The following is a 24779-nucleotide window of genomic DNA, read 5'->3' on the forward strand; positions in this document are numbered from 1 at the left end:
ACAGAGAGAAATCACAAGTACACTGAGAGGCAGGCAGAGAGAGAGAGAAGGAAACAGGCTCCCTGCTGAGCAGAGAGCCCGATGCGGGACTCGATCCCAGAACCCTGAGATCATGACCTGAGCCGAAGGCAGCGGCTTAACCCACTGAGCCACCCAGTTTTTTTTTAACTGAAATGGAAACCCACTGAGAGCTATGTTATTCATCTCAGTCTCGGACACTAGAATATCATGAAAGACAGTAACCCTCAACCTAAGTCTCCTAGATAATAGGAAATTAATTAGGGTCTTGGTGGCCCAGATAAGAGCTGAGAAGCAGTGCGTGATAGTGAAGGAAAAAATGACAGGTATTTAGTGCCAAAGACCCTTTGATACTCATATTCCAGAGAGGCAAGAGCAGAGACATCAAATATGGCTGCTCTCTGGCAAAACAGAGTGCCAGGATAGGAAGGGCTAGAACAGGGGCAGAAGACAACACAGTCCAATACATAAACCAGTGGTCAGATCTAAAATTGAAGTCAGCCCAGGAATGACAAGGCATGATCACTGGGCAGTCACTCAGAAGTATAAGTAAGGTTCGTGTAGCATGTGGTGTCTTCAAAATGTGGCGTCTTCATTTTTAAGGTGGCAATTAAGCATTGCTTGTTTGATGCCGGGGCGAGTCTTCTTCGTGTTCGGGATTTTCCACAGACTCTTAACACTGTTCGTGGGATTCTTGCTTGTTTAAATGAACCTTAATTCAGTGAGAAATAGGTAAATTATATTTATTATGTTCTAACTATTCAGATTTAAAAATGTAAAATATGTTATAAATATATTTCTCAATTCATAAAGTTAACACAAAAATATGACTGGGTACTTAAAATGTTGTTTCTGTTATCTGGAAAAGTCATTTACATAGACATTTACATTATAGTATTACTAGAAAAATCACATTACAGATTCTAAAAAATCAATATAATGATAATATAGGAATAACTGATCACATAGTAAATTAACCTGGTTATCCTCTTCAAGGTAGGAAGCATTCTAAAACTTCTGGATTTAAGAAGCAGATTAAATCTCAAAGTTTCTGAAACCCATAGTACAACAGAGAAATCATTTTTAACAGAAGAATTCAACCTAATAATCTATTTTGGGGGGAATCTTCTTTGAAAGGGATACCTGTGGTATGAAATAATGGATAATTTGGGGTGTCTGGGTGGCACAGTTGGTTGGACGTCTGACTCTTGGTTTCAGCTCGGGTCATGATCTCAGGGTCTTGAGCTTAAGCCCTGCATCAGCTCCGTGCTCAATGGAGAGTATGCTTGAGAGTCTTTCTCTCTCTACCTGCCCCTCCTGCTTGTGCTGTCATGCTCTCCAGAGTAAATAAATCTTTAAAAAAATATAGAAAAAAGAATGGAATAATTTTAAGTAAAAAAAATAAAAGGGAAAGCACTTGCCTACATTCCTGTATTTTTTCTAAATAAGTCTTTCAATAAAAGTTTTTAAGCCTTTAGATCACAACCTATTTAATTAGCCAAAGATTTGAGGCACTAATCATTATTTTTTCAAAACTAAAATTTAATTTTTGTATGCATTATTAATAGGATAACTGAAGATCACTGAAAAAAAGTACTTTATTTGCTTGCTTTTAACGAAATTTATTGCAGCGTCTCCTGCATACCAAAGTTAAATGATAGGAAAATCAGACAAAGGTGGACCCCAACATCGAGAACCTTCCCATTCGGTGTGAGAAAGATACTGAAACTGTTAATCCTAGTTTGGATGATGCTATGAAGGAGAAGCACAAAGGCAAGCTGACCCATCTGGGTAGTTCATGTTATTTAAGCTGAGTGAAAATGACCACGACATTTGTGTTCATTGAATCTAGTTGATATGCCATGGTCAAATGAAATGTGCAGTACCATATTAGAAACAGACATCTTTATATAGAAGCTGTTGTAAAGGTATGTACTTCCATCCAAATGAAACAAAAGAAGCCTCAGAAGTCGTCCAGAGTAATTTCCAAGGTACCATCCTTGGTTATTTTGTTGATGCTCATCTTAGCTAATAAAGTGATCCTATATTGAGCAGCTTATACAGGTCCAAGAAATTGGTGTGTTCACCTCCTTGTTGTCGCTTTTGTAGGAATTTCAGCGAACATTATCACTCCTTGTGTAAAGCAGTACATCACTTAGCAACTGTTGACTGCATTTTCTCCCTGGCCAAGGTCGCTAAGCAAGGAGATTACTGCAGGTAATGTATTTTTTAACTCCTCCCTCTTCTTCGGTGCTTTAGATCAGATGGCATCATTCCGTTAATTTTAGTATTTTTATTATTAAATATTAATATATGCAAATATGTTGGATCTTTGGTAAAGCTGATGTCATACACATATAGCTTGATTTAAAATTAACAAATCCCTTTCTTGCTTGCTCTATCATTTAGCACAATGAAAGCAGATCTTCACAGTAATCTAGAGGTGAATGTTATGTATTTCAAGTTTAAGCTTATCTGGGTGACATTTTTTTAAAGGTGTAATCCTTTCATTTGTTAGCTTTGACTTGAACACTTTGTAGTATGATTCACTTTATAATTATAAGTCTCCTTTAAATGCCAACTAAATCAGATGGATGAGACTCAGTGTGTGATCCATTTCAAGACAGTGTCTCTGTTGCTATTAAATTGCTCTTAAGTTTAAAACCTTAAGCTTGAGCCACATCTTTGGCTCATTGCTCTGCTTTCCAGGACCACTGGGTTAGGGATTCCCACCTTTCAGAGCCATTGGGGCAACAGTCTTGTTACCTTAGTTTTGCAGGTCAAATGTTGGGCCTCCAGAGCTCTAGGCCATTTTGCCCCTTTGGTGGTCCTGTGCCTGACCCTGCTGCTGATGAGGTGGTTCTTTGTGGTAGTCCCATGGCTGCTTATGCTCTGTGCCTGGGCTCCCTCCTGCGGCTCTCCCAGCCTGGAATTTTGTGCTGGTGGCTCTGTGGTTCTGGAGAGCATTGGCTATTGGGGTCTGGCTCTCTATGGGCTCTTTTATAAAACCACTAGCCCATTCACAAGGGCTCTGCCCTTATGAACTAATCACCTTATAAAGTCCTGACCCACAATCCCATCACATTAGGTTCATATGAATTTGGGGGAGGACACAGACATTCACTCTGAAACATGGGGTCTATTTTTTCATATACTTAAGGAAATTTATGGGAATATTTAACTCACTGGCTTTCTAAAAAAATATAGAAGTGATTCTGCTTAGCAGTACTTTAGCATACAGAGTTCATTATGTTTGAGAGGATATGTTCTACTGTTCATACTTCTTTCATGTTCTCTCTAGTTTGTGCCAAATACAGTTTTGTTTTTTCTTAACATTTAAATGTTCTTTATACCTAGCATAATACCCAGAGTGGATGTTAAAAGATAGTTTGTTTATTGTAAAGCATTTATTTATTTATGGGAGAAGGGTTGCAGGAATTGGCTACTCCAGTTTTAGACAAAAATGTACTTCCTCTGACTTGATTTCTTCCTTACGCACTGTGGTCTTTGTAGGACTTCTTACTTGGTGCACAAGGTTCGTGAAGCTAACATTTCCTAACGGATTCTGTTTGTGAATTAAGCAAAGGATCAGCTACAATCTGTACGCTTGGTGTATGTTTTCATGCAAAGCTCTTTCTACTAAAAAATACTTATGCTTGGTTTATCTCTTCTTAAACTCTTTCAAGTGGCCTTTTGCCATCTGCTGCTGCTAGAGTAGCTAGTGAGAACAGAAGAAACATTTCTATGGGTATGTGGTTTATATTACAGTAGATTCAAGTTTCCATATCTGTATGTGTGGATATATCTGTTTGTAAGCCTAAACATATATATGTATTACACATAATATGTAATTTAAAGTAATACATAATTTGCAGTGCATTATAATAACCAGAATCTAGCTTTGATATCAGAAGGTTTGGTTCTAGCCCATCCTCTGTCACTAATTAGCCATGTAGTCTTGTTTAAATCTCAAGTATTCATATATAAAATTTGTAAGAATTAAAGTTATGAATTAGTAAGCAGCATAAATCTTACAGTTGTAGGTATTCTTTATTGAGATGTAGTTTTGGCAAAATCTTTGAGGAGCGAAAATACTATAAAACTATGATTAATTTGTAGACTCATCAGAGATTTAACAAACATTTTGGGTATCTACAATACAAGTTTGGTCCTAGATTTTTCATTTCGGGGCTTCCTCTTCGATTTTTAGATGTTTTTGAATTCCTCGTCGTTTTGATTATATTATGAGCATTGTATTTGCAGAGTTGCTATTTTCTATACTTTATCTAATTTTCCCATTTGTCTTCAGGAGGACATATTTTCCTTTCAAATGACGTATTCTCTTAGGAAGACAATTTCAGGAAATATTTCACATGCTAAAATACTTTTCAACTTGAGTACTATATATTAAGAAAAATCCACCTGAATATTTTTAAATGAAAAAAATCATTCTATAAAGTTCAAGGAATATAATCAACTTCTTTTTTTTTTTCCAGCAGAAATAAAATTGAGTGTAAATAGCCATAAAATAGGAAACTTTTCACTAAAATTCATTTTAAGCTAGTGAATAAGTATCTGAAATTTGTATCTTTTAACCCCCCTTAGATTTCCAGCTCGTTTAAAGATTTTAGTGCATTTGAGCTATTGCACTTAGTTCAAATTGATACTTTGGCTTCGTAATTGCAATCTTTTCTTCCTAAATGCTCTTCAGACCTTTTATTCACTATAGCCTAACTTTGAAGCAGAAGATCTTATTCTACGGGTGCCTGGGTGGCTCAGTGGGTTAAAGCCTCTGCCTTCAGCTCTGGTCATGATCCCAAGGTTCTGGGATTGAGCCCCACATCAGGCTCTCTGCTCAGTGGGGAGCTTGCTTCCTCTTCTCTCTGTCTGCCTCTCTGCCTACTTGTGATCTCTGTCTGTCAAATAAATAAATTAAAAAATCTTTTAAAAAAAGTTCTTATTCTAAGTCTTTCTATCCGTTTTTTATTCTGGATGTTATATTGTTTTACTAATTATGTTCTATTTCCTTGAAGCATTTAAAGGGGAAAGATGCAATTTAAAAAATACAAAATAAATTTGTTCAACTTTAAGGTTTCAAATCTTTCCAGGCAGCATCCAAATTTCCTCAGCTCTTCTTAAATGCCATATCATCAATATGATTTTCGTATCCTTCTTGCTGTAACTATCTGATTCTCGTGCATCATCTCATCTCCCCAGATTATGATTTGCTTCTTATCCCACCAGGAAGTGTTTTGTCATTATATAATTTTGATAGCAACAGAGTAAGTCAGTGTAGATTTTTAAAGCAGAACAAATCACTCAAAATTTTATTCTAAAGTGAAAACCTTCCTGGGAAATCATATCAGTGTCATGAATAATGATCTATCGATTTCACTTGGCAGAATACCTGAGATTTTATTTTAAAACTGATATTACTTGCAGATGCTTTCATTTTTTATAGTAAATTTATAATGCACCTAAATAAAAAATTTTATCTTTAGAATTAAACTTTTTGAAATCCAAAAAATGTTCTTTTCCCATCATTTTATTTTTTAAAGATTTTATTTATTTATTTATTTGACACAGAGAGAGATCACAAGTAGGCAGAGAGGAGGGGGGGAAGCAGGCTCCTGACCCAACAGAGAGCCCGATGCCGGGCTTGATCCCAGGACCCTGAGACCATGACCCAAGCTGAAGGCAGAAGCTTAACCCATTGAGCCACCCAGACACCCCTTTTCCCTTCATTTTAAAAGTCTCTTTCCAATGGATAATTTAAAATTATTTACTCAGAAGGTACTTTAGTTGTTTTCTTTGAGAAATGTGAGTGTACATACTTGGGGTTTTGTTAGCCAGATATATTTAAGGAAAAGCATTTAAGTATTTAGGGAAATAATATTTATAAGTGTTATGAGTAAGGTCAGAAATGTGCTTATACGTGAAAGTTCTGAGTCAAAGCACTTAGTAATCGATGAGTGCTAGTTAACAAAGTTCAAGAACACTGTTCACCCAACACATTGTTGGAAATTAGAAAATTTGATAACAACTACTTTAGGTGAAGTTATGAAAAAACAAGTCAAGTTTCATATCCTACTGGTGGGAAGTTAAATTGATACAGTATTTCTGTATGTTAAAATAAAAAATATGCATACCCTATGACTTAGAAGGTACACTTCAGGAATTTACTCTGGCTTAGAGAAGCATTTGTCCATGTGCCAATGGACATAAATGTAAGATTGATTGCAGTATTGTTTATAACAGTGGAAATCTAGACACAGTGTCAGTGTTCGACAGTGGAGAACAACTGAATTATCTATGCAGCAGCTTCAAAAGAACACTGAAGATCTGACAAGAAATGATCCTGAATCTTAAGTATAGCATCCCATCAGGTTCCACTGGACCTAATTTCACTTTTTAAATTTCTTAACGGTCTTTTAAAGAACAAAGAGAAAATTCACATTTTTCTTTAAAGGAGAATAAAATCCTGTTTTGCATTTACCGTATGGGTCCATTGGACCCTTTTATAAATCTGACATGTACTTTGGGATCTTTAATGATTTTTATCTTTTCTGTATCAGGAGCATCTTGCTCTTTCATCATTTAAGAATTACTTTGTATTATTTATCAATTAGTTCTTTTTTTTTTTTTTTTAAAGATTTTATTTATTTGTCAGAGAGAGAGAGGGAGAGAGAGCGAGCACAGGCAGACAGAGTGGCAGGCAGAGGCAGAGGGAGAAGCAGGCTCCCCTCCGAGCAAGGAGCCTGATGTGGGACTCAATCCCAGGACTCTGGGATCATGACCTGAGCCGAAGGCAGCTGCTTAACCAACTGAGCCACCCAGGCGTCCCTTATCAATTAGTTCTACTAAAAAGTCTAAATGTAAGAAAACTAGAGAATGACAATACAAAGGTAAGATAATAATCACTACCACACCATCCTTCCTTGTTCTAATTGTATTGCCCAAAGTGCTGCATCGTTCTTCAGGAAGTTGTAAAAGACTAGAAATAGCACTGTTGTAATCTAACTACAACTGTTATAATAACTGTTACAGTTATAATTAATTAATTTCTATTGATGTAATAATTAACTTTCACATATTATAACTGCTGCTTCTAACTTTCATAGCACAGAGTTGAGAATTCCAAATTAAGTTTTTCACCCATAATAGAAAAGACGAAAAAAGTAAGAAGACATTTCACAATTATTAGATTAATCAAAAGATGAATGCGAAAGAGAAAGATAGCAGTGCTCTAGATACTACCGATGATGATGAAATTTCTTATATAAACAAAATCTCAGATCGTAAGTGTTCAGGTGACAGTGGCCTAGGTGAATTTTCCCAAGCTTAAGAGTCAGTGTGTGAATAATGTATTTCTAAGGACAAAATGGAATGTGTTCTCCAGTTAGTTACTCCACAGGCATCACACATCATACAACATTTGCTGACGAAAACCTGAACAATCCTGACATGTAGTGGTTCCTTTGTCTTTTGTGATGTCTGTGCCCTAAGGTTTACCTGATACTGTTTGTAGGTGTACAGGTGTGCCTGTACACCTGAAAGAAGATAGATGTTGTAAAATAAAAGTATTGATTAGATCGGTTACTCTGATTTGGTATTTATAAATATAAAACTGAAAATGTTTTGCATTTGTGGAGCAAAAAAGATGGCTGTCCCCTCCTCAACAAAACGATAAGCTTTAAATATTTTTAAAAATCTAAGTATTGCATTTTTGTCCATGCAAGTAGGAGAAGAACCGAAAGTTATGATAAGCTAGAACATTTTAGGAATGTATGGAAATCTAGAATCAGTATCTATGAATGACTGTGGTCTAGGTGCATGCACAACAGCTGAGTTAATTACTTGGAGAGTATGTTGCCCATTCCAAGTATATTGCCTTTAAGTCCAGGAAAAAGTGGAATAAAAATTTGAGATTTGCTCTGTTTAAGTTCTCACTAAAATTTTTGGGGTTTTTTTTTTGTTTTGTTTTATTTTTACTACCTCTTTGTTGCCACTTCTGCAAATTATTTGTAAAATGACTTGAAAGTATTAAAAAAAATAAGAGTCCATTGGTAAATGGTGAAACGTATTTTTTAAAAATATGTATTGAATGTGAAGGGGAAAAAATGTAGTTATAGAATAATATATTACAGTGTGATCCTGATTTGTTTTGCTGTTTCTGTTTTTTTAAAGATTTTATTTATTTTTTGACAGAGAGAGATCCCAAGTAGGCATAGAGACAGGCAGAGAGAGAGGGGGGGAATCAGGCTCCCCGCTGAGGGAGAGCCCACCCTGGCCTCAATTCCAGGACCCTGAGATCATGACCTGAGCTGAAGGCAGAGGCTTAACCCACTAAGCCACCCAGGCACCCTGTTTTGCTGGGGTATTTTTTGTTTTTGTTTTTGTTTTTAAGAATCATAAATCAGTGCAATGAGTGTGTAAAAACCTAAATGCAGAGCAGAAAGTTGGGAAGGGTAGACACCACACTGATTTCCAGGGAGGAGAATGAAAGGAGGGCAGTGCTCACAGGGGCTTTGAAAAATAAATAAAGCTATAGATAAAAACAGAAAAATATAACAGCTTAGAAAGGAAGACCAGCAAGGTAAAAAAAAAAATTTTTTTTTGTATCAAAAAAGGCAAAAGATACCAAAGACTGTAGAAAGTTGTTTCACTTAAACAGGATATGAAAATTTAAGGTCTCCAAGTCTAACACATAACATAATTTCTACTAATGTAATAATTAAATCTGGAAATAATTTTCAGTGACTTCCTTTATTATACTTATTACTAAAAATGATTTAAATGGCAATAATCTGAACTGTAACTTCTAGTAATGAAAATGTTGATCTTAGAGAATAGTAGAGAAAACAAGATCTTGTAAAGTAGACTTCAGCAGTGGAGCTATTGTAAGACTGTTAAAGTTTGTGCTTTGAGCACTATTATTTTAATAACTGTCCTCCCAATTCTTATTTTATAGTTAAAATTTAGCTTTTATACTCAAAGCCTTATTTTGGGTGTGTGTTTACTTAAAGTCTAACATTATTTCTTATGCTAGAACTTAGAGATTTTTTTAAAAGGCAGTTTTCATGCCTAGTAAATTGAAACATGCTTCTTTTGGCAGACCAACTCTGCAGGAGGGGAGGAAAATCGTGATTAAAAATGGTCGGCACCCTGTGATTGACATGTTGCTGGGAGAACAGGATCAGTATGTTCCCAACAGTACGAATTTATCAGTAAGTACCACATGATGCCAGTAAACAAGTCAAAGGTGATAACAGTGATCCAAATTTTCAAATACAAAATAAGTATTTTTGTAATTTACTCAGGATTTAACTTTGGCGTTAAATATAGTAATCTTGAGCTGTAGTTTTATATTCAGCAGCAAGTATGGAGTTGGTGTCATTTCCAATGAGAGATTAAATGAAAAGATTTATTAACTAAAGGGTTATTCTTAATTAGTTATCCTAGGTAACCCCTATACATAGTTTTCATTTATAAATGTCCAAATATGCTAATAGGGTGGAATCATACTGGAGTTTTTGCAAATTTCTAGTAGTGTTTAATGCTATATGTCTGTCCTGTCTTTCAGTATTTTAAAATGTTATGCAAAAGAATTGGAGATGCCTCAGCTGATTTTGTTGATGAGAACTTTGTCACACAGGCTAATGTTCTCTCTCCCACAGAACATTAATGATCCTAAAGATTTATTCATTTAACATATACTTACTGTATTCCTATTTAGTTTCAGGTAGTGAAACAAGTATTAGGACAGGGAGTGGTAAGCAAGACAGAACTATTCCCTGCCTTAAGGTGCTGTGATCAAGCAAGAGGGTAGCCAGGCTATTATAATACACGATATAGGAAACCATGTTGTCCTGGGAGCATGTAGCAAGGTCAGCCTAACTTAGTGTAGAGAGAGAATCAAAGAGGATTTCTTGGGGATAAAATACTAATTGAAGACGGAGTCAGTGTAGGCCAGGGAAGTGGAGAGCAGTATACCAAGTCCAGGAACCAGTATGGCGGAGGCTGCGAGTGAGTCAGAGCAGGGTGAATTCAGGGAAGTAAAAGATGGTGAGTGATGTGGAGCACAGAGTGTTAAAGAAGGGTTCAGATATAAGGAAGAGGCCAATTTGCTCATCGCCATATTAAGGAATTTTGATTTTTTTTTTCCCCTAAGGGAATGAGAATACCAGCAACAGAATGTTTGAAGCTCTGAAAAATAGCAAACTTGTGGGATGGAGTGTGTGTGTGTATATGTGCGCCTGCCTGTGCGTCTGTGTGTGTGTGTGTGTGTGTGTGTTACATAGAGTTACATTGTCAAAGATAGAGTCATACGCTAATTGAAGTGGTGTAATCATAGATTTTATTCAATAATGTAATTGCAGTAGAGAAAAGAGTCCAGTGTGAACTGAACTCAACTTCAATTTGTGCAGAGGTGACTGGGTGTTTTGAAGGGAGAATGGGGAACTAGGGGGCAGGAATGGATGGGAGTGGAGGGTTATCTTGCAGATTCAAGGGAGTCGAAATTATAAAAAGCAGGAAAGGGTATTGGTTAATGTGAAACCCCTCTGGGTTTACTGACTGGCATCTGGAGCGTATGCCCTCACACAGGGAGTAAAAGGAAAGGGAGAGTTATCTTCTAGAATGTTTGTATTTCAGAGATGGCTCACCTCTTCTAGGTTGCAGAAGAGTTACACCTCAACAGGGCAGAGAAAGGATTTATAACTGTAAGCTTTCTGAAGTCATTGCTTTAAGAGGAAGTTCAAGGGCCTTTGTGCCTTTTGTCAGGTTTTGGCTGGAACAAGTTGTAAATTTTCCTGCCAGTCTTGTACTTTTTTAGGTAGGAACTTAAAATGAGTTTGGGATTATCCTAAGAACATGGCCACGAACTATTAGGAACGATGCTAGTTGACTGGATTCTTAGTGGGAGGAGTAAACAAAATCATTTATGTTGAAAGTGTGAGTTTTTATAGGACGAGACTGAAGCCTAGTGGAGAAGAGGGCTCAGGACTAGAGTTTGGTTAAGGTAAGAGCATCTTTGTCAACATCAAGTGAAATAATCTGGTGGTGAGATCGGAGAATTAGTATGTAGGGAGGAGCTAAGGGGGAGAGGTCGTTGTATCAGAGAATGAATGTCCAACTTTAGAATTTCGGAGGTAGTGCTCTTCTGGAGGCGGCAAGTCCTAGGTATGACCATGGAAGATGAGTAGCAGAACTGGAGAAGAAATCAAGGAACAGAGTCTGGGAAAAAGTCACCCACGTAAATGTTGAAATCATTTAAGAGAACATCAGCATTTGGAGGGGAAGCTGACGGTGTTCTAGGTGTCAGGGATGGAGACTGGTGACCTGGAAGTTTGTCAATACCTGAACTGAAGACAAGCAGAGAGGGTGGTCAGGTTCTAAAGAAACACATAAGAACATGTAAGAAGGAACCTCTGAACTATGGGATATGTGTGGTAGGAAGTGGCAGAAAGCTCAGCCTCCAAATGAACAATAGCCAGGTTTCTGTTTAAGCCTGTTTAAAAGAAATGGTAAGGAAGGATGTTAGAAACATAGAAGGAGTTGGGACTTTGGGTCAGTGGGAGAATTGGGATGTAGTGCAGCAGCTAGAAATTAGGTCAGAGAAAGGAAGCCCAGAACAAACAGCAAGGGAGTTGAGAACATGACAGGGTACTCCCTCTTGGGCTGTGAGCAAGGGCGACAAAGGTGTGCATGTGATGAATTTGGCTACAGCTGTGGTGAGTGAAAGGAAATGCTTTCAGTTACGTTTAGTTTAATATTACATTTGGATGCAGCACATAGATTTGTTGGTAGTATATAACCTGATCCCCAAAGTCTATAAAGTTGTTCATTCTCATTAGGGAATTTGTAATTGACTTAATTTATCAAGCCAAGTTAACACTTCTTGATGCTTTATTGACTTTTAAAGGAAGGCTATGTGAACATAAGAATTTCTTTTTCAGTTCTCACAATGCCAGTGGGGTATAGCTTTTCTTGAGAAAGTAATATAGTTGCAACATTTAATACCTTGGTTTATATTTTACTTATAAATCACTTGAACGTTATTTCCTGTTACTGTGCCCATCCCCTAGCATGCCCACCAGCTCAATCCCAAGTATGTTATTCTTGACATTGGGTTTTTTTTTTCTTTGCTTTTTCATTATTTTTCCCCTCTTTTGCTTTCTTTTAAAAATGTATTACACTATTTAATAAAGCAAGATTTGAGAAACTAAACTAGCCTTTTGCCTAATTATAAGAATGTTTTAAGGAAACATTAAACTTTTATATTTAAATTTTTAAAAAATAAATGGAGTGATTTTTTTCCCAGTAGGCACTTCAGAATATTCCAGAATATTCATTTCTTTTACATATGCTTTTTCTAACTTGAGTAGGAGTTGATATAGAACTGTTGCTATGGTGAAGTGCATTCTATTTTACAGGGTATAAATTTATATATAGGGATAGTGTTGAAAAAGAACTTACTATGTAAAACTCAATTTAAAATATTTTATAGGTGTTAATTATAAAATATAGCCTGAAAATAATTTCCTAAAAGTCAAATGACATTGTTGCTTTTGATAATCATGTAATTTTAAGAAATGGTCTTTTGTACATGTGATTATAAGTGTACTTTTCTGGATTCTGTGTTAAGTGAACTTATTATAGTCCTTCTGAACAAGCCAACTTTCTGCCTACTTTTCTGCTCCCAGTTTTAAGAATACTCTTCTTCTCACATTTCGTAATCTGGCATTTACTTTGTATTTTTATTAGCATTATTTTATGAATATTTTGTTCTTTGAGATTTTGACACACTTTGTCAGTATTGTGCTTGAGATCAAATTATACAGAAGAAAGAGATAGAATACCTTCCTAATCTGGGGGGAGACATACCCAATTAAATTAATAGTAATAGAATACTTAAAAAGGCCCTGAAGGAGCTAACAGATTACATGGTAGAAAAATTGGCTTTAAATGAGCAGGAATTTCAAAGTAGAGGGATATCCAAATGGTCCCTAAGAGACTAACATTTTCTTGACCTGCTATATATTAGCTTTTCTAGAATGCAAGAATATGGCAAAGGATTAAATAGAGAGGAACTATGAACTTTGAGGTGTTTGGGGGACACTGGGTAGTGAACCTAATGGGAACATGGATTGATGGATATGAAAAGACCAGGTGAGGGGTCTGAGCTGGAGTTAACAGATTTTAGAATGATCATGATGTATGTACTGCAGTTTTGATTCTGAATCTGTCAGGGAAATTACATGAACATGTAAAGAAGACTGATAAAAAGGCCCTCTCAGGCACTAACACTGAAGGTTGATTTCAGTTTCACTGAAAGTAGGTTTAAACGAAAACTTTTTTAAAATTTTAAGGCTATATATTTATTAGAGAGTAAGAGTGAGAGAGAGCACAAGCAGGGGTTGCAGCAGAGGGAGAGGGAGAAGCAGGCTCCTCACTGAGCAGGGAGCCTGACAAGGGGCCACAATCCCAGGACCTTGAGATCGTGACTGGAACTGAAGGCAGATGCTTTACCAACTGAGCCACCCAGGTACCCTGAACTTTTTAAGAAACTTTTAAACATATTTACCCTACCTCATTTTCAGAATTTAGAGATATAGTTTAATCTGAAGATCACACTTGTGATACTGGTAACCAGATGTTACTGTATATTCCTTTCTATCCTGTGGGACCTGGCTCTTTAACATCTTCTAGGAAACCTCAGTTTGACTTCCCCAAGCAGAATTGAAAGCAATACTCTTTTAAATCCTCTCTTTGTTTCCTACCCTGATTCACTATATAATCTGAGTGTTTGTAGACTCAGCAGCGTGGGATCTCCCACCTCCATCTTGCCCCTCTCCAGCACATTTCTGCATTCTGCAGCCACAGGGCTTTTCCTAACCTGTCCTAACACTCTCCCATTTAAAAGCATGCTTAAAATTCCAGCCATATAGTTCCCAAGTTACTGTGCTTCTGGGACTTGGCAGATGGTATTCCCTCTGCCTAGAATGTCATCTTTCTCCATACCATCCACTCCTGCCTCACACACACCCACAGCCTACCCCACCCCACCCTCTAGCTCCTGCTGTTCTCGAAGTCTTGTCTTGGGTGTCACTGTCTGCACCAAGCCTTTCCTAACCAGTTCTGGGTTTGGGTACCCCATCGCTTACCCATAACACTCATATTTCTCCCCATTTTAGTACTTAACCAGTAAATTATAACTGCCTTTGTTCGTGGTTCCCAGTGCACTGTGAGCTTCACAGTAACAGAATGGGCTTTCTCTGGGTTAGTTGTGATCCCACTGTCAGTCACAGTTCTCTCATACTTGGAAGGCACCTGATCATATATGGTAAATAAACAAGAAATAGCCACAAGCCTTGGACAGTCTTCAAATCTCACTTTAAACTTTTGCCTCCCACCAAGATATTATGTTCCAGAATGTTATATGGGGAATATCACAGGTTACTGACTAATTATATTGTAGAACTAGAAGGGAAAATAGGAGTCATTTAGTGTAACCATATCTTCTTACTTATGAAGAAACAAGGCTCAGAAAGAGAGAATTGACATGCCAGAGGTTACCCAAGTTGAGTGATCTTGAGCGCTCTCCCAAAACAGTATTCTAGGGCAAGCCAGTGCTTTTCAGTTGTTTTCACTTTGTAGCACACCTTCAAAATGATGAGAATTTGGGGCACCTGGCTAGCTCAGTCGGTAAGCATCTGCTCGGGTCATGGTCTCAGGGTCCTGAGATTGAGTCCTGCGTCAGGCTCCCTGCCAGGGAACCTCTTCTCCCCCCACTTCTGCTGCTCCCCCTGCTTGTGCTCACTTGCTCTCTTTCTGCCAAATAAATAAAATCTGTAAAAAAGAGAGAGAGAGAAAGAAAGAAAAGAAAATGATAGGAGGAGTTTGATGATACACTGGAATGAAAGAAAAAGGAGAAGGTTGCTTGGAGCCAAAGAGGTTGGCCTAGGGCTCTGGCTGCCTCAGCCCCACCTGCCACCTTGAGGATTAGGACAGATTAGGACGTCAGCTTCTTAGCATCCCTGTACCCCGTGAGGCAGACCAGGGCATAATGTGCCAAGACATCCTGCTTGGGAAACACCACTGCAATCTGCTACCATCTCAGGACTCTATTTATTAAACCAAATGCCTTTCTAATGGATGGATTTTTGATAGTGACTAAAGTTAGAGTTTGACTTTGTGTTTTCTGTCGGTAAAGATTTATTTATTTATTTATTTATCTGTCTATCATTTATTTATTTATCTATAAGTACATGTTATTTATTTATTTATATGGGGCTCAATCCCAAGAGCTTGGGATCATGACCTGAGCTGAAGGCCAGACGCTTAACTGACTAAGCCATCTAGTCACCCCTGTTTTTTGTTTTTAATGTAAATAATATAAATTCCCCTTATTGGAAGAGAGAGTGGGAAAATTGTGGTTGGTAGCTTCTCAATTTGTGAAAGGGAAGAAAATGAGTTGAATGTGCAAAGCAAGAAGTTTCCCAGGAAGTACTTGAACCTGGTAGATTTTTGTGGCCCAAGGGAAGTCCATAGCCCAGCTCTTGTGGAGTGGGACTGGGTGGACACTGGAACCCTGGTCACAGTTCCTTCTCCTGAGATCAAGAAGGGGCTTTAAGCACCTCAGTGCCTGGCCATGTGTGGCACATAGTAGGTGCTCACACATTTGTTATATGAATGATGCTTGAAACTGGTAAAGATGAAGGAGTACAAGAGGGGACCAAGGATCACCAGCTTCCCATTTCCTCCCTTCTCCCTGACAGAGTCTTCTAGCTACCCCAGAAATGCTTGGTTTGGCTATATAAAAGTAAGACTCCTTGTATTTGTATTCATAAGCTGTTGACTCTTTGTACTTAATTACCAAATAGACTAACAATAATGCATCCCATAAAAATATGTCTGAGTATTAGGTTTAATTTAATTCTATGCCTGGATTATTTGCATAGATTTTGCTATAAATGTATTTTTCACATAGGATGATCATGGGATCACATTGTTAAAAAACTGAGGAAACACCAGTGGCATTTTTTTTTAAAGATTTTATTTATTTATTTGACAGATCACAAGTAGGCAGAGAGACAGGCAGAGAGAGAGGAGGAAGCAGGCTCCCTGCTGAGCAGAGAGCACGATGCAGGGCTTGATCCCAGGACCCTGAGATCATGACCTGAGCTAAAGGCAGAGGCTTAACATACTGAGCCACCCAGGTGCCCCACCAATGGCATTTTAACATTGTTTTTTGTTACTTCTTTCTTACTTCAGGTGCCCATTTCTTCCTGCTTCTGACACAGTGAGATAAAGAAGGATATTTTGGGGGCGCCTGGGTGGCTCAGTGGGTTAGGCCACTGCCTTCGGCTCGGGTCGTGATCCCAGGGTCCTGGGATCGAGTCCCGCATCGGGATCTCTGCTTGGCGGGGAGCCTGCTTCCTCCTCTCTCTCTCTGCCTGCCTCTCTGCCTACTTGTGATCTCTTTCTGTCAAATAAATAAATAAATTCTTAAAAAAAAAAAAAAGGATATTTTGTATGATAACTGCTTATTTTTTAAAGTGTTCTGACCTATATTGCTATCTCTGCCCAGAATGTTCCTTCTTCTGTCTTCCTGTCTATAACCCATCTCCATTGATGGAACTCCTACTCATCCCTCATGAGCGAAAAGATATTACTGCCTTCTTGGTTCTTTCACCATTACTCTGGCCAGAAATAATCTCTTTTTTATCCTAGCACTTTCTTTGTTCTGTTTTTAAAACTCATCCCATATCACTCGTTGGTACACAAAGGTAGTGGGGGAGTTGATTAGAGGTGTAAATTCATACCTTGGTTAGCTGTTATTTTATTATCATCTTGGATAGACCACTGTACTCTTCAGTTTCTTCATCCACAGAATGAGGGTTTAGGTTGAGTAACAACTAGCTCTCTGTGGAATATAAATTGGACAGCATCCAGGCATCAGAAGTGTCTGGACCCTTTCCTTAGCATGTCAGCATACAGCCTGTGCTCCTCTCCAACTTCATTATCCCCCTTTCTGTTTGTAGATCCCCTTGGGTTAAAAGTGCAAGGATTTGGCTAAGAGCTTATCTGGACGAGGCTTTCACTAGGGAGTTTCTCACTGTAACCTGTTACTGATTGACATGTTCAGGGAATAAAACACTTTAAAACTGCCAAACTTTTTCAGCAGTCTGCAACTATTATAAAAATAGTTCTGCCATGAGTCTTTTTTGAAGATCGATGTCAATATCTGTACCTGTCAAGGAAGGAAACCTTTCTTGTAGAAAATTAACTGATGCCCAAGTCTTTGAAATTAACATGTGACAATTTTATTGTTTCCTTTCATTTTATTTTATTTTTGCAGTGCATCTCCTGACTTCAGGGGCATTCTGACTGACCGTCATCACAGTGTACCCAACAATAGACCCAGGGTTGCTGGCCCTGCGCTAGAGCAGCCCTTGTATCTGGCAGTGAATGTGTCTGCCTGTCATTGAGAAGGGAGGCCCTGTGAGACATCTGTCACGGGGATGATCTTTGCTTACTATCCCTGTTCAGCTACTTGGTAGCTCCACATTACTGGGCAAGGTCCTTAGACTCCCCAGGCCTGTTTCCTCGCCTGTAACATGGGAATGTAGTAGTAATTGTATGACCCTGTGAGGCCATTGTGAGAACAGAATGAGGTGATGCCTACCTAGTCATTAGCACAGTTACTCGTGGCACGTGCTAGCTGTGATTTTCTTATGATACCTTAACAATTGCCTTCTAGTTTTCATCTCCACTTCTCTTTTCTTTACACAGATGACAGCGTTCTTTGTGGAAATTGATTACTTATCTCAAAACTTACTGGTTTAGAGTCCGTGTTTGATTCTTGATACAGAATACTAAGATTTTATTGACTAGTGCTGTCACTGGTGACATCAGCAGTACTAAGGCAGAAACTTTAAAGATTGATCTCTAGCTTCCTCAAAGGTTTACTCAGGCCAGACCATAGGTACACTCCAGAAATAGTCCCCTTGGTACAATACTTCAGTGTTGGTTTATTGTCATTCACCCATCCATCGATCTGTGTTTTCTTTTCTTTTCTTTTTTTTTTTTTTTTTTGAGATTTTATTTATTTATTTGGGAGTGAGAGCACAGAGAGAGAAGGTGAAGCAGGCTCCTGCTAACCAGGGAGCCCAGTGTGGGACTCCATCCCAGAACCCTGGGATCATGACCTGAGCCAAAGCCAGATGTCCACCCAACTGAGCCACCCAAGTGCCCCCTCTGTGTCTTCTTGAGAACTTGCTCTATGTGCAGCATCATGCTGCATGCCTTGCACAGGTGTGGACACCATCTCAACTGTCTAGTTGAATGCATCCCTGGGAAATTCAGTAGGCTCCAGAATGGGTTAAAGCTTGGTTTTTGCCAGCTCTCGGCTTCTGGCTACTCTGTTGGAATGCTTACTTATCCTCGCTGGTTTTCCAGATAGATTTAATGGGTTTTTCACATCTGGGACCTTCTGATGTGTGGTGCCTCTGATACAAAAGCCTGTGCTGGGAGGTAGATGCACACGTGAGATTCTTGATCATTTCCTCACTTACCCTGTCATCTTAGGGACTATAGAGGAAAGGGAGTCACATATTCCTGACTAATTCTAGAGAGAATGCAGATGATTTTTTCCTCTGTAAGGGTGGTGAATATCCCTGTCGTGGTGCCTTTCACCAGTATTTATTAAGTGCCATTTTTTTGTCAGACCTTGTAGTCAGTGGGGATGGGAAGTAAGATGGGAACTTCCTTTCCTTTTTTTTTTTTCTTTTTAAAGATTTTATTTATTTATTTGACAGATAGAGATCACAAGAAGGCACAGAAGCAGAGAGAGAGGAGGAAGCAGGGTCCCGCTGAGCAGAGAGGTGGATAGGGGCTCAATCCCAGGACTCTGGGATAATGGCTTGAGCCAAAGGCAGAGGCTTTAACCCACTGAGCCACCCAGGCGCCCCGGGAACTTAACAGTGACATTGGCATTAAGTACACAAGAAAATTAGGGAAATTACAGAGAGGGATAAAAGGTATAAAGAAAAAAAATGGGCTAACAGCATAGTGTATGATAGGTTAGAGGGGCTTAAGGTAGATTGAGTGGTCAGAAAAGGTCTCTCCTGGGAGCTGATGTTTGAGTTTGGACTTGAATGATGGAAAGGATCTAATCTCAGGGAAGAACATCTCTGATGGAGGAACAAGCTATGGAAAGGCCCAAAGGCAGGAATGAGCTTAGCAGGTGGAAGAAGAACACAAATCTAGTCAGGCTAGTGCTGAGGTAACGTGTGGAGTGGGGGAGGAGATTAGGCCACACAGGCGGGCATGGTCTTTAGGTCATGGTGAGGAGTTGGGGCTTTAGTATTAGAACACTGGGGAGCTATTTGAAGGCTTTTAGCAGGAGGCAAATTCTGTTTTAATTTTTAAGGCAGTCACTCTGACTGCAATGTAGAGAACGATCTGTGGGCAGAGAAGCAGAGAGACTAGTCAGGACCTGCTGCTGTGGCCCACCAGGATGGTGGCAGTAGAGATGCAGATAAGAGGTATTTATGCATCTCAGAATACCTCCTGAATCTTCACAGTCTCTTTTTTCCCCATTAGTATTTACTAGAGTGTGCCCAGTATATAATTTATTTCCCACTGCAGGTATAAGTATTAGTGATTATTAGCAAAGCAACACTTTATTACCTACAGATAGTTGAGTTGAAAGCGTTTCACTTCTTAAAATCTTCTGAGTTCTTGTCTGGAGTCTTCAGATGCTGGATAGGCCTGGAAAGACCACTTCCACAGAAGGGACCACATGTCTGACTGGGTCACTGTGTACCATTTTTCCAAGTGAATTCCACAGCTTCCCCTCTTTGATTCAGCCCAGAGCCACATACTGTCATATGCCTGAATTTGGACATGTTATTTTTCAGAGGGTCATAGAATTTGAGGATGAGAAATCATTTAATTCAACCCCCTCACGTTAGAATTTAGGAAACGGAGACCTGCAGAGCTCTCTTAACATTTTAGTACCCTCTCACATTTTTGATTCCCATTTGAAGAAGATACCTAATTGAGCCATAAGTATAAATCCTTTTATCTTTCAAGTGATTGGAATAAATAAAGTATCTACAAGATAAAGGGTATACTTTTTTTTCCTCGTAGCTTTCCTAATTACTTATTTTATTTTATTTATTTTTTTTTTTAAAGATTTTATTTATTTATTTGACAGAGAGAGATCACAAGTAGACAGAGAGGCAGGCAGAGAGAGAGAGAGGAGGAAGCAGGCTCCCTGCTGAGCAGAGAGCCCGATGCGGGACTCGATCCCAGGACCCTGAGATCATGACCTGAGCCGAAGGCAGCGGCTTAACCCACTGAGCCACCCAGGCGCCCCCTAATTACTTATTTTAAAAAATTTGTTTTGTGTCTGCACTTCCATCACCCACCCCCATTGCTTGCTGCGTTTGGTAATTCCACTTGAGGCGGCTCCACCAACAACACCTTCACCATTCAGGGCTCCCTCGTGACACATTGTAACCCTTGTGTAGGTTATTCTGCCTTGTATTACATTTTTTACTTTCTAGTATGTAGAGTTTTTTTTCTGGTGTTCTATTTTTATGTAAATATGCTGGAAATCCAAATAAAGAAATGTCATTTGAAACTGTGTAAATTTTTCCTAAATATGTTAAGGGATTTGTAAAGAGTTATTTGATGGTTCATGACAATTATTTATGAAGTAAATAATTAAATCTTAAAATAATTCATTTAAATAATTTTCAACTACCTGGTATTTCAAACAAGTGAAAAAGTATAGAAAACAGTATAGCAGATACCCATTTATCCTTCACTCAGATATCATAGAGAATGACCTTCTGTGATATGAACTTTAGATATATTTAAAGTAAATAAAGTGTTACAGACCTCCCCCTTCACTTCCTTATCTCACTGGTAACCATTATCCTCATGTTACTTGTTATCCTTATGCATATTTTTGTTCTTTTATTTATTTATATTTTAACAATATATAATTTTGTGTATTTTCAAAGTGTACACAAATATGGCACACTGAACCTGTCATATGCTATTTTGTAAATGATTGTTTTCATAATTGTACAAAGTACATCTTTTCATTTTCCTAATGATAGACAGTTAGATTGCCTTTTTTTTCCTATTATGAATACAAACAGTACTAGAATGAATATAAATATCTGAGTACTTGTTTATTTTTCTAGGGTAGACTCCTAGAAGAGGAATTGCTGGGTCATGTAGACCAGTAATACAGAATCTTTAACTTTACTAGGCCTTTCCACATTGCCCTCCATATACTTCCAACATGCCGCATAAGTAGACTCTTAAGCCTTTTGATAATATGATGAATTTTCTGAAAGTGTCTTTTAAAAATTATTCCTTCAGAAATGTTCAGTTTTCTTCATTTGAATGTTAGAGATAGCTTATAGGTCCCTTGAACAATCCTGCAATTTCCTTTTCCTGATTAAGACTGTGTTTTTGGCCTTGAGTGTTTCTTTTTCTATAAATATCCTGTTCATGTCCTTTGCCCATTTTTTCATTGCTTTGGTGTTTTTACTGCCTAGGAGTATTACTTTATTTTAGGCCTTTTCATTTTGTGTTTAATCAAATGGGAGCACCTGGGTGCTCAGTTGGTTAAGCAACTGCCTTTGGCTCAGGTCATGATCCTGGAGTTCCAGGATGGAGTCCCACAATGGGCTCCCTGCTTGGCGGGGACCCTGCTTCTCCCTCTCTTTCTGCCTGTTGCTCTCCCTGCTTGTGCTTTCTATCAAATAAATAAATAAAATCCCAATGTACTTCCATTTTTAAATCTTCCTTTATAGCTAATTAGGATTTGTGATCTCTTAAAGAATCTTTCTCTACCCCAAAATCGTATATTATTGTCTAATAATCTTGTTCGTTTGTTTGTTTGTTTGTTTGTTTTTTGTCTGTCGAAGCTGTAATGTACCTGAAACTGATTTTTGTTTATGATGTAAGTTAGGGGTCAGGATTTCTTATTTTTCTTTAAGGACATCCTTTTGACCAAACACCACCATCAAAAGATCATCCTTTGTGTACTGTACTGCAGTGTGTCCTTTGTCATAAATCAAGTAACTATATACACATCAATCTGTTTGTGTTTTTTTCTTAAAAATTTTATTTATTGAGAGAGAGAGAGTGCAAGCAGAGAGAGGAGCAGAGGGAGAGGGACAAGCAGACTCCCTGCTGAGTGCAGAGCCCTGTGCACAGAGCTCAATCTCACAACCCCGAGATCATGACCTGAGCTGAAGTCAAAAATCAGATGCTCAACTGGCTGAGCTGCCCAGGTGCCCCAGTCTGTTTCTACTTTATTCCACTGTGGGTCTTTATGCCAGAACCATAGGAATTTATTTATTGTCACATTACAGTATTGAGCTTTTCAGTCCATGAACATAGTATATTCTTTCATTTACTTAGGTGTTCTTTCATTTCTTTCAGAGATATTTTATAGTTTGCTGTGTCTTTTGTGTTTCCCTATCTTGCTTATTTCATTAGATTTATTCCTAGGTATTTGAGTTTTTTTGATACTGTGGTCAATTTTATCAGTAAATTTTCTGTTTTTAACTACTTATTGCTAAAGTCTAGAAATAAAGTTGACTTTTGAATACTGACCTTACTTCCAAAGATCTTGCTTAATTCATTGATTATAATAATTTTTATAGGTTTCTTTAAATTTTCTGGAAACATAATCATGATCTGTAGGATTAATGACAGATGTATTATTTTCTTTCCAAAGATTGTACCTTTTATTTCCTTTTCATGCCTTTTTTTTTTAATGAGTAGATACTGAATTTTATCAAATGCTTTCTCTGTGTCCTTGAAAATCATCACCTGATTTGTCTTCTTTATTCTTTTAATGTGGTAAGTTACTTTGATTGGTCTTTGAATATTAAACCAACCCTATACTCCTCAAAAACTCTAAGTGTCTGTATAGCTTTGGATTTGCTTATTAATATACTAAGGAGTTTTACATACATTTTTGTGGATGAAATTGGCCTGTAATTCTTTTTTTTTGTAATGTTCTTGTTGGGTTTTTGCTATCAAGATTCTGTTGGAGTTTTGAAGTGTTTTGGTAAGAGTTGCCCTTGTTCTATTCTGTAGAAGAGTTTTATAAGATAAGTGCTATTTCTTACATGTTTGCAAGAATCAGTGGAGAAATTATCTGGGTTTGGAGTTTTTCTTGTGGAAGGGCTTTTAATTACAGATGAGTTTCTTTAATAGATGTAGGATTATTCAGATTAGCTATTTCTTGTGTCATTTTTGCCAATTTTAAAACTCATTTTATTTAAATTTTTGAAATATTTGGGTAGGTCCCAAGTTTGACTATTTATAATAGGCTTATTATTATTTTATTTTTTTTTAAAGATTTTATTTATTTATTTGACAGAGAGAGATCACAGTAGGAGAGAGGAAGGGAAGAGATCACAGAGAGAGAGGAAGGGAAGCAGGCCCCATGCTGAGCAGAGAGCCCGATGTGGGACTCAATCCCAGGACCCTGAGATCATGACCTGAGCCGAAGGCAGCGGCTTAACCCACTGAGCCACCCAGGCGCCCCTAGGCTTATTATTTTTAAATCTCTGTAGAAGAATTAATTTTATTTTAATCATTATTTTCATCATTCTACTCATGCAAAGTTTCTCTCTTTGCTTTCAGTGTGCTAAGCTCTTTCCGTTCCAAGAAACATAGATTCATTCAAGTTCCTTCAAGTAATGGAGACATGTGACCCTCATTTTAAAGCTACCTGTAACCATAAGAGAAATGAATCACAGGGAGAACAAGATCTCTAGTACAGCTTGGCTTTAGTGAGTCTAGAAATGTCTGGTTAATTAGGATATAAGACAACTTTAGAGATGGAACTGGTTTTCTTTTTATCCCCTCAATAGTAAGAGTTCATGATATTTTAACTTTGAGACCCTCATTATTGGCATGAAATTTCTCAACTACTCTGTGCTCTCCTCTGCTTTTTTTTTTTTTTTTTTAAGATTTTATTTATTTATAAGGAGGCAGAGAGAGAGGGAAGCAGGCTCCCCACTGAGCAGAGAGCCCAATGCAGGGCTTGATCCCAGGTCCCTGAGATCATGACCGGAGCCAAAGGCAGAGGCGCAACCTACTGAGCCACCCAGGCACCCCTCTCCTCTGCTTTTTCTTCCTTTTCATTGCTAACTATCCCTTTACTCCCTGCTCTGTGTAATTTTTCTTCATTCCTTTTGTTTCCTCGTAACTTCTTACTCATGATCTCCAGTGCTTTGTGGCCTTGTTCTGTCTTCCTCCAGATTGAATCAGTGCATGGTACTCAGTTTAAACTCCCAAGAGATTATTTGATTAGTTCCAGAAGCCCTTTTATGTGAGGCCATCTCTAAGACTCTTGGTGAGTTACACAGTGGCCACTCTTGACCAAGCAGGTATTGCCCAGCATGGTGGGTTTACAGAGCACAGCACATGGATGCCTCGGGCTCACTTGCTGCAGTGGTCTCCTGCTGGACAATTTCCCTTAGGACAAGTCTATATGTGGCAAGTACTGTAATTGGTTAATAGAGGCAAGTTCTAGAAGTTAAATTAGTGTAAGTGTTTGAGCTTTTATGCCACTTTTTCTTTTAGATTTTATTTATTTATTTGACAGAGAGATCACAAGGAGGCAGAGAGGCAGGCAGAGAGAGGAGGAAGCAGGCTCCTTGCTGAACTGAGACCCCAATGTGGGGCTTGATCCCAGGACCCTGAGATCA

General features: G+C 38.2%; 1 protein-coding gene across 1 annotated transcript in view; it reads left to right on the forward strand.

Moving 5' to 3' along the window:
* The window catches only part of MSH3 (mutS homolog 3), a 170856-nt gene that overhangs the window by 108330 nt on the left and 37747 nt on the right, over window positions 1–24779 (forward strand). Inside the window, exons 16-17 of the mRNA XM_059416382.1 lie at window positions 2128–2235; window positions 9134–9245. Of these exons, the coding sequence (XP_059272365.1) occupies window positions 2128–2235; window positions 9134–9245 (220 nt within the window). The remainder of the gene's footprint in view (window positions 1–2127; window positions 2236–9133; window positions 9246–24779) is intronic.

The sequence above is a fragment of the Mustela nigripes genome, chromosome 12, assembly GCF_022355385.1.
Source record: "Mustela nigripes isolate SB6536 chromosome 12, MUSNIG.SB6536, whole genome shotgun sequence".
Taxonomy (NCBI): Eukaryota; Metazoa; Chordata; class Mammalia; order Carnivora; family Mustelidae; genus Mustela; species Mustela nigripes.